The following is a 12,926-nucleotide window of genomic DNA, read 5'->3' on the forward strand; positions in this document are numbered from 1 at the left end:
TGTACTACCTCATTGTCAATCATAATAGTAATTTGTCAAGGAGGTCAAGTGGGAAAGGTTTTGCCTAATTTACCACCTTTTGGATTATCTATTTCCAACTTTTTATCTACAGCTTGTATCAGATAGTCAAAGGCTTCTCTTCTTGACCCTTAAAGTCTACCCTCCTCAGATCCTTTTGCTACCTAGAATAGAAGGACTATCTCTTCTTCTATTTGTCCACAATTTGCATCTATAGTTTACTTTCCAATACAGATAATTTCCCAGATTGATAGATCAAAGATAACACTCCTAGAAGTGAGAGCTAGGTACCACAGTGTGTTAGACTTGGAGTCAGGAAGACTTAAGTTCAAATTCTACAACCTATTCTTCCTATCTGACTTACCCTTCACAAATCATTTAATTTCTCTCAGCCTCAGTTTCCTTATCTATAAACTGAGGATAATAATAGCACATATATCTCATAGGATAAAATGAGATCACATATGTAAAAAACTTTGCAATTTTAAAGTGCTATATAAATTCTAGCTATGATAATTTATTATATAATCATATTCTTTATGATGTATTATAATATCTATATCTGTATAGTATGATATATAATATAATAAAATATATACTACTATGTAACAATATAATAAATTTTAAATTATAATTATACACAATATTATATCCAATCAAATTAATATCATCATCATCATGGGACTAGAAATGACTTAATGTAAATTATTTCTGAGTTTGATCCAGCCCAGAACTATTTGAGGATTTCATAGAACTTAAGAACAGCAAACAAAAGAGAGCTAGAGTCAGAGTAAAGATCACAGCAGCTTTTTCTTTCATTTCTAAGTGACCCCTGTCTAAGCTTTACGATTATTTCTTTTCTAGCACAGTATAGTGGAATGAGTCAAAAGACCTGGTTTTGAGTCTACCACTTCTATATTGCTTGTAGTGTGACTTTAAGCAACCCAATTTCTACATATAAAACTATTTGTTTAAGGAAAAAAGGCTAACTTAAGTAATTTTTAGGATGCAATCCAGATCCAGCACTCTGGAATATTTAGATTTTCTTAGGTTCTGGATAGAGTGTGCCAGACTCTCAGATGTATCCATCTACTGGCCTGCTGTGTGTATTTACTGCCATCTTGTGGCCATATGTGAGAATTTGACCTTTCTTAGTGAAGATTTGGCAGCTGCTGAGATCTTCAAAAGAGAAGAAAAGGAGCACAAAATGCTGGAGCTAAAAGAACCCTTAACAAGTCATGGGGTGGGCGGAGCCAAGATGGTGACAAGAAAGGATCGAATCTTAGGCACTCTCTGATAAAACTTTTAATCTAAGGACTCTAACTAAACTTTCGAGAGACAGAACCCACAAAGGGACCCAGAGAGGCAGGTCTCCTACTCAAGGTAACCTGGAAAAGAGCAGAAAGGCTCTGCTCCCCGGGTCGGAGGGGCGGCCCACCAGAGGGGCAGCCCACCAGAGCGAAAGAACTTCAGCCTCCCAGAGGCAGCCCCAGGGTGCTGGGAGCCCCAGCTCACAGCAATGGGGGGGAGTCTCCTGAGTTACACCCCAGGGAGCACCGGGCACAAAGTGGGGGAACAACGGGGGACCTCTGCTAGAGGGAGCATTTGGAGCCCAGCCCTCAGGGCACACAGCTAGCTCAGATCCAGGAACAGAAGCAGGTGGAGCCAGTAAGCAGGAGCCTCCAGGGCATGAGCCCATTGAGCTGAGGGAGGGGAGTGAAGAGAGAATGCAAAGCTCTGTCCTCTGCCCCTGGAACAGGACTCTGGGGCTCTGAACACATTCAGATACTGATCTCAGTCTAGCCCCCACATAGAACAGCAGCACCTCCCTCCACGTCAGGCCTATGGCAGACGGGAGTGCATATGGTTATTAACAGACCAGGAGGGAGGACAGAGCCTCACACACTGAGACCCTTGTGGGAGTGCCCCAAAAGCTCAGGAAGCACCCCCAAAAGAGGCTTAGGCTGGGAATATGAGCAAGCAGAGACCATTGAGAAATACATTGTCTATGATCCCAAGAAGGATCAATATACTCAGTCTGAAGATGAGGAAACAGAAGCTCCTGCATCTAAAGACTCCCAGAAAAACAGAAACTGGGATCAGGCTATGACAGAGCTCAAAAAAGACTCTGAAAATCAAATGAGGGAGTTAGAAGAAAAACTGGGAAAAGAAAGGAGAGAGATGCAGGAAAAACATGAAAATGAAGTCAGCAGCTTAGTCAAGGAAATCCCAAAAAATGCTGAAGAAAATAGCATGCTAAAAACCAGCTTAGGTCAAATGGATAAAACAGTTCAAAAAGTTATTGAGGAGAAGAATGCTTTAAAAAGTGAAATTGACCAGATGGAAAAAGAGATAAGAAAACTCTCTGAGGAGAACAAATCCTTCAGACAAAGAATAGAATTCAGGGAGATTGAAGAATTTACCAGAAATCAGGAATCAATACTTCAAAAACAAAAAAAATGAAAAATTAGAAGAAAATGTGAAATATCTCATTAAAAAAATAAATGATATGGAAAACAGACTTAGGAAAGATAATTTAAAAATTATTGGAATACCTGAAAGTCATGATCAGGAAAAGAGCCTTGACATCATCGTCAAAGAATTACTAGAGGAAAATTGCCCTGATATTCTACAAGCAGAGGGCAAAATAGAAATGGAGAGAATCCACTGATCCCCCTGAGAAAGAGATCCCAAAAAAACCAACCCCTAGGAATATTATAACCAAGTTCCAGAACTCCCAAGTCAAAGAGAAAATATTACAAGAAGCCAGGAGGACACAGTTCAAATATCGTGGAACTGCACTTAGCAGCAACTACATTAGAAGCTCATAGGGCTTGGAATATAATATACCAGAAGGCAAAAGAGCTTAGAATGCAGCCAAGAATGAACTACCCAGCAAGGCTGAATGTCCTCTTCAGGGAAAAAGATGGACTTTCAATGAACCAGGGGAATTTCAAATGTTCCTTTTGGAATGGCCAGAGCTGAACAGAAGGTTTGATCTTCAGATACAGGACTCAGGTGAAGCATGGAGATTGGAGGAGAGGGGGAAAATATGAGGGACTTAATGATGATGAACTGCATGTATTCTTGCATAGAAAAATGACACTGATAATACTCATATGAACCTTCTCAGTTAATAGAGCAGGTAGAGGGAGCTTTTATAGTTGAAGCACAGGAGAAAGCTGAATTCGAAGATAAAATATGGTGTAAAAATGGAGTCAATAGAAAAAAAGGGAAATGTAATGGGAGAAAGAAAAAGGAGAGGGGGGAATAGGCCAAGATATTTCATATAATAAGTTTTTTCTTTATTACAATGAGCTATTGCAATGATATGGAAGGGGAGAGGCAAGGGGGAATGAGGAAACCTTTGCTCTCATCAGAGGTGGCTAGGAGAGGAAACAGCATATATACTCAATGGGGTATAGGCATCTGGAGTAAGAAGGAGGGGGGAGCAGGGGGAAGGGGTGGGGATGTGAATAAAGGAGGAGAGGATGGACCATGAGGGCAGAGTGGTCAGATACACATTTTCTTTTTTACTTCTTGCAAGGGGCTGGGATTGGAAGGCCTGTCCAGGACCATAGGGCCAGGTGGATTCTGGGCCTAAGTGGTGGTATGGGGACTCAGCCTCTTGGCTCCAGGACCAAGGATCTGTCTGCTGTGCCACTCCGCTACCCTACAGCAGAGTCAGAGTGAAAGGAGAGAGGAAATATAGTACATGGTAGTGCAGAAATACGAAAGGAGGGAGTTGCGATCAGCAATGGCAACGGTGGAAAAATATGGAAGTAACTTTTGCAATGGCCTTACCATAAAGAATGTGATCCACCCATGACAGAGTTGTTGGTGTTGGAACAAAGACTGAAGCACATTTATTATTATTATTATTATTATTATTATTATTATTATTTGGGGGAGGGTGCAGGGTAAATGGGGCTGGGTGGCCTGCCTGGGGCCACATAGCAGGGTGATCTTTGGGTGTCTGAGGCCGGATTTGGACCTAGGTGCTCCTGGCTCAAGGGCCAATGCTCTGTCTGTCACCCAGCTACCCCTACTATTATTACTATTTTATTTTATTTTGGGTCTTTTTTCTTCTTCTTTTTGGTTTTTGCAGGGCAGTGGGGATTAGGTGGCTTGCATGTCACATGGCTGGGTGATTGTTGGGTCTACGGGGCTGGATGTGGGCTTGGGTGCTTGTGGCTCCAGGGCTGGTGCTTCGTCCATTGTGCCACCTGGCCATACCTACAATTATTACTATTATTTTTATTTTAATTTTTTTCTCTCCCCTTTACTTTATCGCTCAAGCAAGTCTATATTCATGGGGAGGGTATTTCGTTTACTCTTAAACAAGAATATTTTACTAATGAAAAAAATTTGTACAAAATGAGAATAAAAAAGTAAAATTAAAAAAATAATAATAACAATAAAAAACAAGTCATCAAGGACAAATCTGATCTCACATCTTTTAGATGAAGGGGACATGACTTGATCAAGGTCACATAGCAGACAGGGTCTCAGAAGCAAACCTCCTGACTTGCAGTCCAATATTCTTCCCATGGAACAATGTTAACTCTCAGTTTGAAGAGGAGTACAATCTGAAATGAATCAAGGGCCTACTACCCAATTACCTTGAGCTTTTTGCCTTTCAAGATCCTGAGCAGCTTCATTAAGGTTCATGTCTTTGAATATTTTAATGATCTTATTCAGTTGTTCCCCCAAACTTTCAGCTATATCCATTCGATCAGCCTGTTCATTCTTCTTGAGCAACAAAAATCTACTCTTTAGAAAGAATTTAAATTTTTTAAATTCTTCATCATCTAGGCTTTCCAAACTATTAAGTAAAATTTCCTTATATTTGCTCTTCCTCTTGTCAGTTGGATTTAGTCTGTAGGAGATAACAAAACATACAGGATCAAATCAAACTTTCTTATTTCTTCCTAAGCATCCCACAGGACCCTCTTCCACCCTCTCAGAGAAGTATAGCCCTGACGAAATGAAGACAATTTACAGAGCACTCTGTTTTCACTCCTCATCTCATATCACTCAGATACCTTCTCCTCAATATCTTCTTCTCTTGAGACTCTGATAATGAGTTAGCTGCTTTCTTTGCCCAGACCATTCCTGTATATGAACCCTTGATCCCATCTCCTCTTATCTTCTCTAGCAGATTGTCTCTACTATTATTCATTTCTTGTCTCCCCTTCCTTTCCCTCTACTCCTCTCCTTTTTCCTCTCCTCTTCTCTTATCTCCTCTCTGCTGTCCCCCTCCCGTTTCTTCATATCCACAGGTCCTTTCAAAGTACTTACAAAACACAATCACTCCTCCAATTTTAAAAACATCCCACTTGATCATACTATCTCTTATAACTATCCAATATCCAATATCTTTTCTGTCTTTCTCAACTAAACTTGAGAAATTTATTTATACAATGTGCCTCTACTTCTACTCCTCTTATTCTCTTATCAATCCTCTATAATATAGTTGCCAGCCTTTTCAATCAACTGAAAATATTTTTCAAATTTAATGTGCTGTTAATCACTAAATCCAATGGACTTTTCTCAATCTTTATCATTTTTGATGACTTTGCAACCCATGATACTATTAACCACCTTTCCACTAAGTTCTCATGACACTGCTCTCTCCTGGCACTCATATTATTTATCTTCTCAATTTCTTCCTCTAGTTTTTCATTGAGACTACACTCACTAATTGTGGATGTCCATTAAGGATCTGTTTGGGATCTTTTCTCTTTTTACTCTCTTACCTCATATGGTGGTCTCATCATATTACAATTATTATCTCTATGAAGATAATGCTTAGGTCAAGATATCCAAGCCTAGTCTTTCTCTTCAGTTTCAATCCCATATCATCAGCTGCCTTTTGGACATATTAAACTGTAAGTCCTTTAGGAATTTCATATTCAAAATGTTTAGCACAGAAATCTTTATTTTTATCCCAAATCCTTCCACTTCCTTATTACTCTCAAGGATATTCCTAGTTATCTAATTTCTCAACTTTGGAGTTATCCTTAATACCTACCTCTTAACCCCATGTATCTAATCTGTCACCTACTCATTATTTCTACCTTCACAATATGTCTAATATATTTTCTCTTTTCACTCAAACAGCCACCATTCTAGACCACTGTAATAACCTAATTTGTCTCTATATCTATGTTCTTTCTTCAATTCTTTCTCCACTTAGCTTCCTGCATGATTTTACTTGAGCATATGTTTGTATATGTCTCTCCCAACTTTATAAACTCTGATGGCTCTTTATTAACCTCAGGATCAAATAGTGACATTTAAAATTCTTCATAACTTCGACCTTTCCTATCTTCCCAGTCTTCTTATATTTTGTGACTTTCCATACTGTTATCCAGCTTCACTGGCTTACCTAAATTGCTTCACTCACAGAATTCTATATCTCCATGTCTTTGTATTATTTATCACCTGATGTATGGGATGCTCTTTCTTCTCACTTAAGCCTCTTAGTTTATAGATTGAGCTTCTATTTTGCCTTTTATAGGAGGTATCTCCTGGTCACCATATCTGTTATTCCCTTCTGCTCTCAGATTGAATTCTGGCAGCAATCTATATATCTTCTATATATATTGCCTTTCTCCTTAGAAAATGTGAACTTGAAGGTAGGGGTTCTTTTTGTATTTCTTTGTCATCCCAATATTTAACACCATGTCTGATACTCAGTAAGCATTTATTAAATGCTTTTTGATTAAAAATACAGAAATGAAATCTGGAAAGTAAAAATATGTATGAAATTCTAGATTTTTGAATTCTAGATAATTGAATGCAAGAGTCAAAAGGTTAAGATATTGCAAGCAGTCAAAAAATCACAAAGAACAAAATAAAAATTCAAAAACAGCAAAAATCTTTAATATAGAGACTTAAGAAGCAGCAGAAGAGAAAACCTCAAAGATATATGATATAGAAAATTTTGTATGTCTATATGATTTCAAGGAATCCAAAATAACATAAATGCAAGGTGGATTAAAGAAAGAATACACACCTTTACTATTACTATAATGAGTGACAAAATAGATATGCCAAGGGAGTTATCTAAAACTCTAGCTTCCCAGCAAAACTGGAAGAAAGAGGGATTGGACCTAATTAAGCTTTATTGATTCAAAAATCACTATATGAATTATTAGCAAAGCATTTTATGAACTTCTCATAATTGACTTGATCCCCCATATTTTTTCAGAATTTTATTTGTACACTAAAATTAATCACCAAAATATTTTCTATATATATAGAAAAAAGAAAATTTTTCATGAAGCCAAAAATCTCCTTCATATTACTTGATTTGTGACAAAATAATAAAAACTACTCCGTATTTTCAAAACTGTGTTTTTATTCCCTTCTAAACTTCTTTCTGTCGTCATCTGTGCAAAAAATGTTTCAAAGGCCTTTTTTTTTTTTTTGGAGGGAGAGGGAGGCACTGCAATTTCACTCTCATTAAAAAGAAGACAAAGAAATAGAGAAAAAACTTAATAAATTTTTATTTAAAAGTTCCTGCTTAATTTTAGTACTTTTTTTTAAAAAAAGAAAGGCCTAAAAGTTTTCTATTCCATTAAAGGTCTATTTTTCGCTCAATAGGCAAAAAAGTTCAGCCTTTCAGGGTAAGTGATTTTTAGTTGCATGTATATACACGTACACACAAATTATATCTCTATCATCTATCCATCTATCTATTCTGTCTGTCTATCTATCTATCTATCTATCTATCTATCTATCTATCTATCTATCTAAATACCTGAAAATAAATCTTTTTCATTTCCCTTTTTCATTAATCTCTGTGGGATAGAGATCAGATAGCAGTATTGCTAGATCAAAGGGAATGCACAGTTTTATAGGTCTTTGAACATAATTCTAGATTGTTTTCCATATTGGTTGAAACAATTTGCTACCAAAAGTTAATGTAACCATTTTTCCTCATTCCATCAGCATTTTTTCCATTTATATAGGTGTAATGTGGTACTTTAAGTTGTTTTAATTTGCCTTTTTCTAATCCATAGTAACAAAGCATTTTTTCACTTGACTATAGATAGTTTTGATTTCTTCTGCAAGCTCCTTTTTTATATCCTTTGACCATTTTATGAATTGGGGAATGGCTTTTATTTTTATAAATTTGACATGGTTCCCTTTATATTAATAAATCAGGCCTTTATCAGAGACACTTGTTTCACTGTCTGTTTTTGTTATTTAGTCATTTCAGTTGCGTCTGATTTTCTGTGACTCCATTTTGGTTTTTTTTTTGGAAAAACTATTGGAGTGATTTGACAATTTCTTCTTCAATTGTTTATGATAATCTTTTTAGCAAAACATTGTTTCCTTAATTATCTCTTTTAATTTTCTATTTTTTCATTTGCTTTTTCTGAAAGCATGATTGCTATGGCTCCCTTTTTAAATTCTGCTGAAGTAAAAATTGATTCTGTTCCAGTACTTTATTTTAAATCTGTGCATGTCTTTCTGTTTCAAATGTCTTTTGTTTACATTTTCTTGTTGAATTCTGGTTTCTAATCCATTTAAAAATTTTTTTTCCGCATCTTTTTTTTTTTTAGTTTTTGCAAGGCAATGGGGTTAAGTGGCTTGCCCAAGGCCACACAATTAGGTAATTATTAAATGTTTGAGGTCGGATTAGAACTCAGGTACTCCTGACTCCAGGGCCGGCACTCTATCCATTGTGCCATCTAGCCACCCCCTAATCCATTTTTCTATCCATTTCCACTTTATGGGTTAGTTAATCTCATTCACATACACAGTGATGATTATAAATTATGTATTTCTTTCCATTATATTTTCTTCTTTTTATCCTTCTCTCTTTTTAGCTTGTTCTTCCTCAAAAGTCAGTTGTACTTCTGACTTCTGCCTCCCTTACTCCATTCTCCCTTTTATCAAGTTTCAGGTTTTTTTGCACTACTCTTTTCAGAGCTAGTTCTGGAGTACATGTAAGTTTTTCATGCTTCCAAGGTTGTATCATCAAAGGAGAACTGTGGTCACTCTCTCCTGCCCTATACTCTGTTCATTACCCAGGAAGAACACTTGCTCCCCTATAGCCAAAAGTGCTAAAAATTCTCTTGGTTCTGGAACTTTGCTCCCTTGCTCCTGTGAATTTGTAATTACTAGTATTCCTTTTCACCATTGAACTGAGATCTGGAACTGAGTATGGCTAATTCAACAAGGTCCAAAAGCCATGCCAACTAAAGTTCCCCTGTAATGATTTTCTGAACAGTTGCCAGTTCACTTACTGTCCACTTACTGAGAGCTTTTGAAGATGCTGCTGCCACTGTTGAAGCTGCCCCCAAGTCTTGTGTTGCTGCTATACTGTTGTGATGGCCAGTGCTACTCACATCAACTCACATTCCCAGTGTCATAGACCTCTCCTGCCACCCTCCTGAGTTGTCTCACTCCAACATGTCATGTGTGCTACCATTCCAGAAATCAATTAGAGATTATTTTAAAGTTGGTTGGAAGGGAATATTGGGAGAATTTAACTGAATTTCTGCCTTTTCTCTGCCATCTTAATTCAGCCTCCTTTAGTACAGTTTTATAGTCCTTTGGGCACAATCCTAAATTTTATTCTGGGAAGATGGTGGAATAGGTTGGAAAATTCTAGGCTCTCCAGATGTCATCTACAGATAGAACATTAACTCAAAATGAATATAGAGCAGCAAAAATTATGGGGTAAAGAAATTGTCTTCCTGAGACAACTTGAAAGGTCTTCAGATGCAATCTCCAGGGACTGAGGTTTGAGCTAAAAGAGGTGCAAACACCTCCAATACTGACTCCAGGTAATCAGCAAGCAACAAGTCCTGGGGGCAACATAGACCTCAGGAAGCATCATAGACCTCAAGAATTTTCACCTCATGAACTTTCATCTAACTGTATGGTGATCTGATGTCTCAATAGGGGAAGTTTTCTCTTGATGCTAGGTCTAGTGTTGTTGCTCAGACATGATCCTGGCCTGTGGCTGTGGACAAAGAGGAGCAAGCATGTGCCTGATGAATGCAGTATTGTAGAAAATAAGACCATTTCAGGGATAGCATGGCTAAGGGTCCTAAAATGACTTAGGGGAAGAGAGGAGTGCCCATAACCAGAAGACAGAATTCGGAAAATAAGGATCTAAGGATTCTGGAACATCTTTACCCATAATTATTAGAAAATTATGAAAAAAAATCAATTGGAAATCCAAAATCTTAATGAAGAATTGCTCCTTGAAAGTTAGAGTCTGGCAATAAGTAATGAATAACTTTATGAGACACCAAGAAATAATAAAATCAAAAGAATGAAAGTATGAAACATCTCATTAGAAAAAGAACAAATCAAGGAGAGACAATGTAAAAATCATTATACTACAAGCAATATCAATACTAAATCTATATGAACCAATAACTATAGCATCTAATTTATAAAGAGAAAAATAATAATCCAACATATCATTGCATATCTTAATGCAATATTATAATAAATTATTAAGAAAAATTGCTCTGAAATTCCAGAACAAGAGGGGAAAATATAAATAAATAAAATTCACTCATCACTTGAGATAGTGGGAAGAAGATTCATAGGAATATTGTAATTAAGTTTCAGAGCTCTCAGGTTAAGGAGAAAATATAACAAACAGTAAGAAAAATTTAAATACTATGATGTTACAATCAGGATTTCACAAGACTGTGATGCTCATATTATGCAAATAGCATAGTTCTTAAAACTTTATATTTCAAAGGACAATAGAGCTAAGGCTGTGATAAAAAATAATTTTCTCAGCAAAGTTGAGTATAATCCTGAGTTAAAAAAGGCATTTGATGAAACTGAAAAAACATTCAGTTATTTGTGACAAAAAATCACAACTGAATAGAAAATTCAATATATAAAATCTAGAAGAAATATAAGAAAAAAATAACAACCTATTGTAAAGGACTCAATAAGGTAAAAATGTATACTTTATGTATGTGAAAATGTAATTACTTTTCTTAAGACTGTTGATATTATTTCTTGGGCTGTTTGAAAGAAAAGCACTTTGTGATGAGTATAATAGGGTGATACTTAAAAACAGGATAAAGAAGATACTTTTAGAAGGATGTGTTGATTAAAATGGGGAGAGATTAATTGAGGGACTCTCGAAGGGATGTGTAGAAAAATGATTTAGAGTAAGGGATGGGGTAAAGGGAGAGAATAAGGAAGAGATTCTTTAAAAGATGTAATATAGATATAATGTAGAATAGGGAGGAAGTGGTTCAGTAATAGACTGAACATGTGAATAGACAAATAGTGAAAAAAGAGGCTGAGAAGGAAAATAATGAGGAAAAATAGGAAGGAGGGAAATACAAAAATAGTAAATTAAAATTTTTTATGTGAATTGGATGAACTCATCCATAAAATTGCAAATGTATAATAGAATGGATGAAAAATAAGAATCCAATAATATGCTATTTGTAAGAAGCTTATTTAAAAATAAGAAAAAAACAGTTAAAATAAAGAGCTGATGTAGAATTTATTGTACTTCAACTAATGCAAAATTTAAAAAAGGGGGTAGCAAACATGACCTCAGACAAAGTTCAAGTTAAAGTAATTTTAACTAAAATAGATAAACAAGGCAACTACATTTTGACAAAATGTACCATTGACAATGAAGCAATAGCAATACTAAATCTATATGAACCAACAACTATAACATGTAATTTATAAAGAGAAAAATTAAATGAATTACTGTTGGAAACAGATAGTGGAGGACTTTAATCTTCCCCTTTTAGAATAAAATAAATAAGAAAGAAGTCAAGTGAATGGAATTTTAGATAATCTATATATTATAGATATCTGTAGAGAACTGAAGGGGACTAGAATAGAATGTCCTTTTTCTCAATAGTTCATGGTATTTTTACAAAGATTGACATATAGTAGGGCATAAAAATTTTATACTTCAAAGTAAAAAAGAAATACTAAAAGCATTCTTTTCAGATTATAATGCAATAAAATAATATTAATAAAGGATCACAGAAACAGATTAAAAAGTAAATAGAGACTAAACAATTTAATCTGCTAAAATGATGGTTAAAGAACAAATTATGGAAATCATTTCATTAAAAGGGAATAGCAATAATGAAACAACATATCAAAACTTAAGGGATAGAGCAAAAGCAGTAATCAGAGGAAAATTTTTATCTCTAAATGTTTATGTCAATAAAATAAAGAGCAGATCAATGAATTGAGTATACAATTCAAAAAAAATAAAAAAAAGAATTAAATTAACTAAAATCTCCAATTACACAAATTAAAAATCCTAAAATTCAAAAATTAAAGATTATCTTAGTAAAATTGAGTCTAAGAAAATCATGGAATTAATAAAGTTGGTTTTATGAAGATATTAAAATAGATAAACAATTTTAAAAATAAGATTATTTTAAAAGGAAAGAAAACCAAATCACTAATATTAAAAATGAAAAGGGTGAATATATCACTAATGAGGTCCAAATCAAAGCAATTATAGTTATTTTGTCCAACTATTTATGTTTATATGTAAATATACTTATATTTATTTAATATTAGATATTTATATATATGGAACTACATTTTTCCAATTATATGCCAATAAATATAACAATTTAAGTGGAAGAATATTTACCAAAAAACTACACAGATTAGCAGAAATGAAGAAAGAACATCTAAATAATTTATTTTAGAAAAAGAAATTGAACAGGGCTTAAATGGGCTTCTTAAGAAAAAAACACCAGGAACAGCTCAATTTGCAATTAAATTCTATCAAATATTTATAGATCAACTAATTCCAACATTAAGTAAATTAAAAGTGGAATAATAGACAAAGAAGGGGTCCTACCAAACTCCTTCTTTGAATCAAAAATGATACTGATATCTAAAACAAGAACAGTAAATGC

The 12,926-nt window shown here is 35.0% G+C and overlaps 1 protein-coding gene across 4 annotated transcripts in view; it reads right to left on the reverse strand.

The window, feature by feature from the left end:
* The window catches only part of LOC141513383 (interferon-inducible protein AIM2-like), a 68,387-nt gene that overhangs the window by 23,154 nt on the left and 32,307 nt on the right, over positions 1 to 12,926 (reverse strand). For 3 of the 4 annotated variants that reach the window (XM_074223133.1, XM_074223130.1, XM_074223131.1), the window contains one exon: positions 4,641 to 4,897. In XM_074223133.1, coding sequence (XP_074079234.1) covers positions 4,641 to 4,897 — 257 coding nt within the window. Of the gene's footprint in view, positions 1 to 4,640; positions 4,898 to 9,896; positions 10,318 to 12,926 lie in introns of those variants that run through there. The other variant, XM_074223132.1, reaches the window with a different exon arrangement.

Source organism: Macrotis lagotis, chromosome 2 (assembly GCF_037893015.1).
Source record: "Macrotis lagotis isolate mMagLag1 chromosome 2, bilby.v1.9.chrom.fasta, whole genome shotgun sequence".
NCBI classification, from domain to species: Eukaryota; Metazoa; Chordata; class Mammalia; order Peramelemorphia; family Peramelidae; genus Macrotis; species Macrotis lagotis.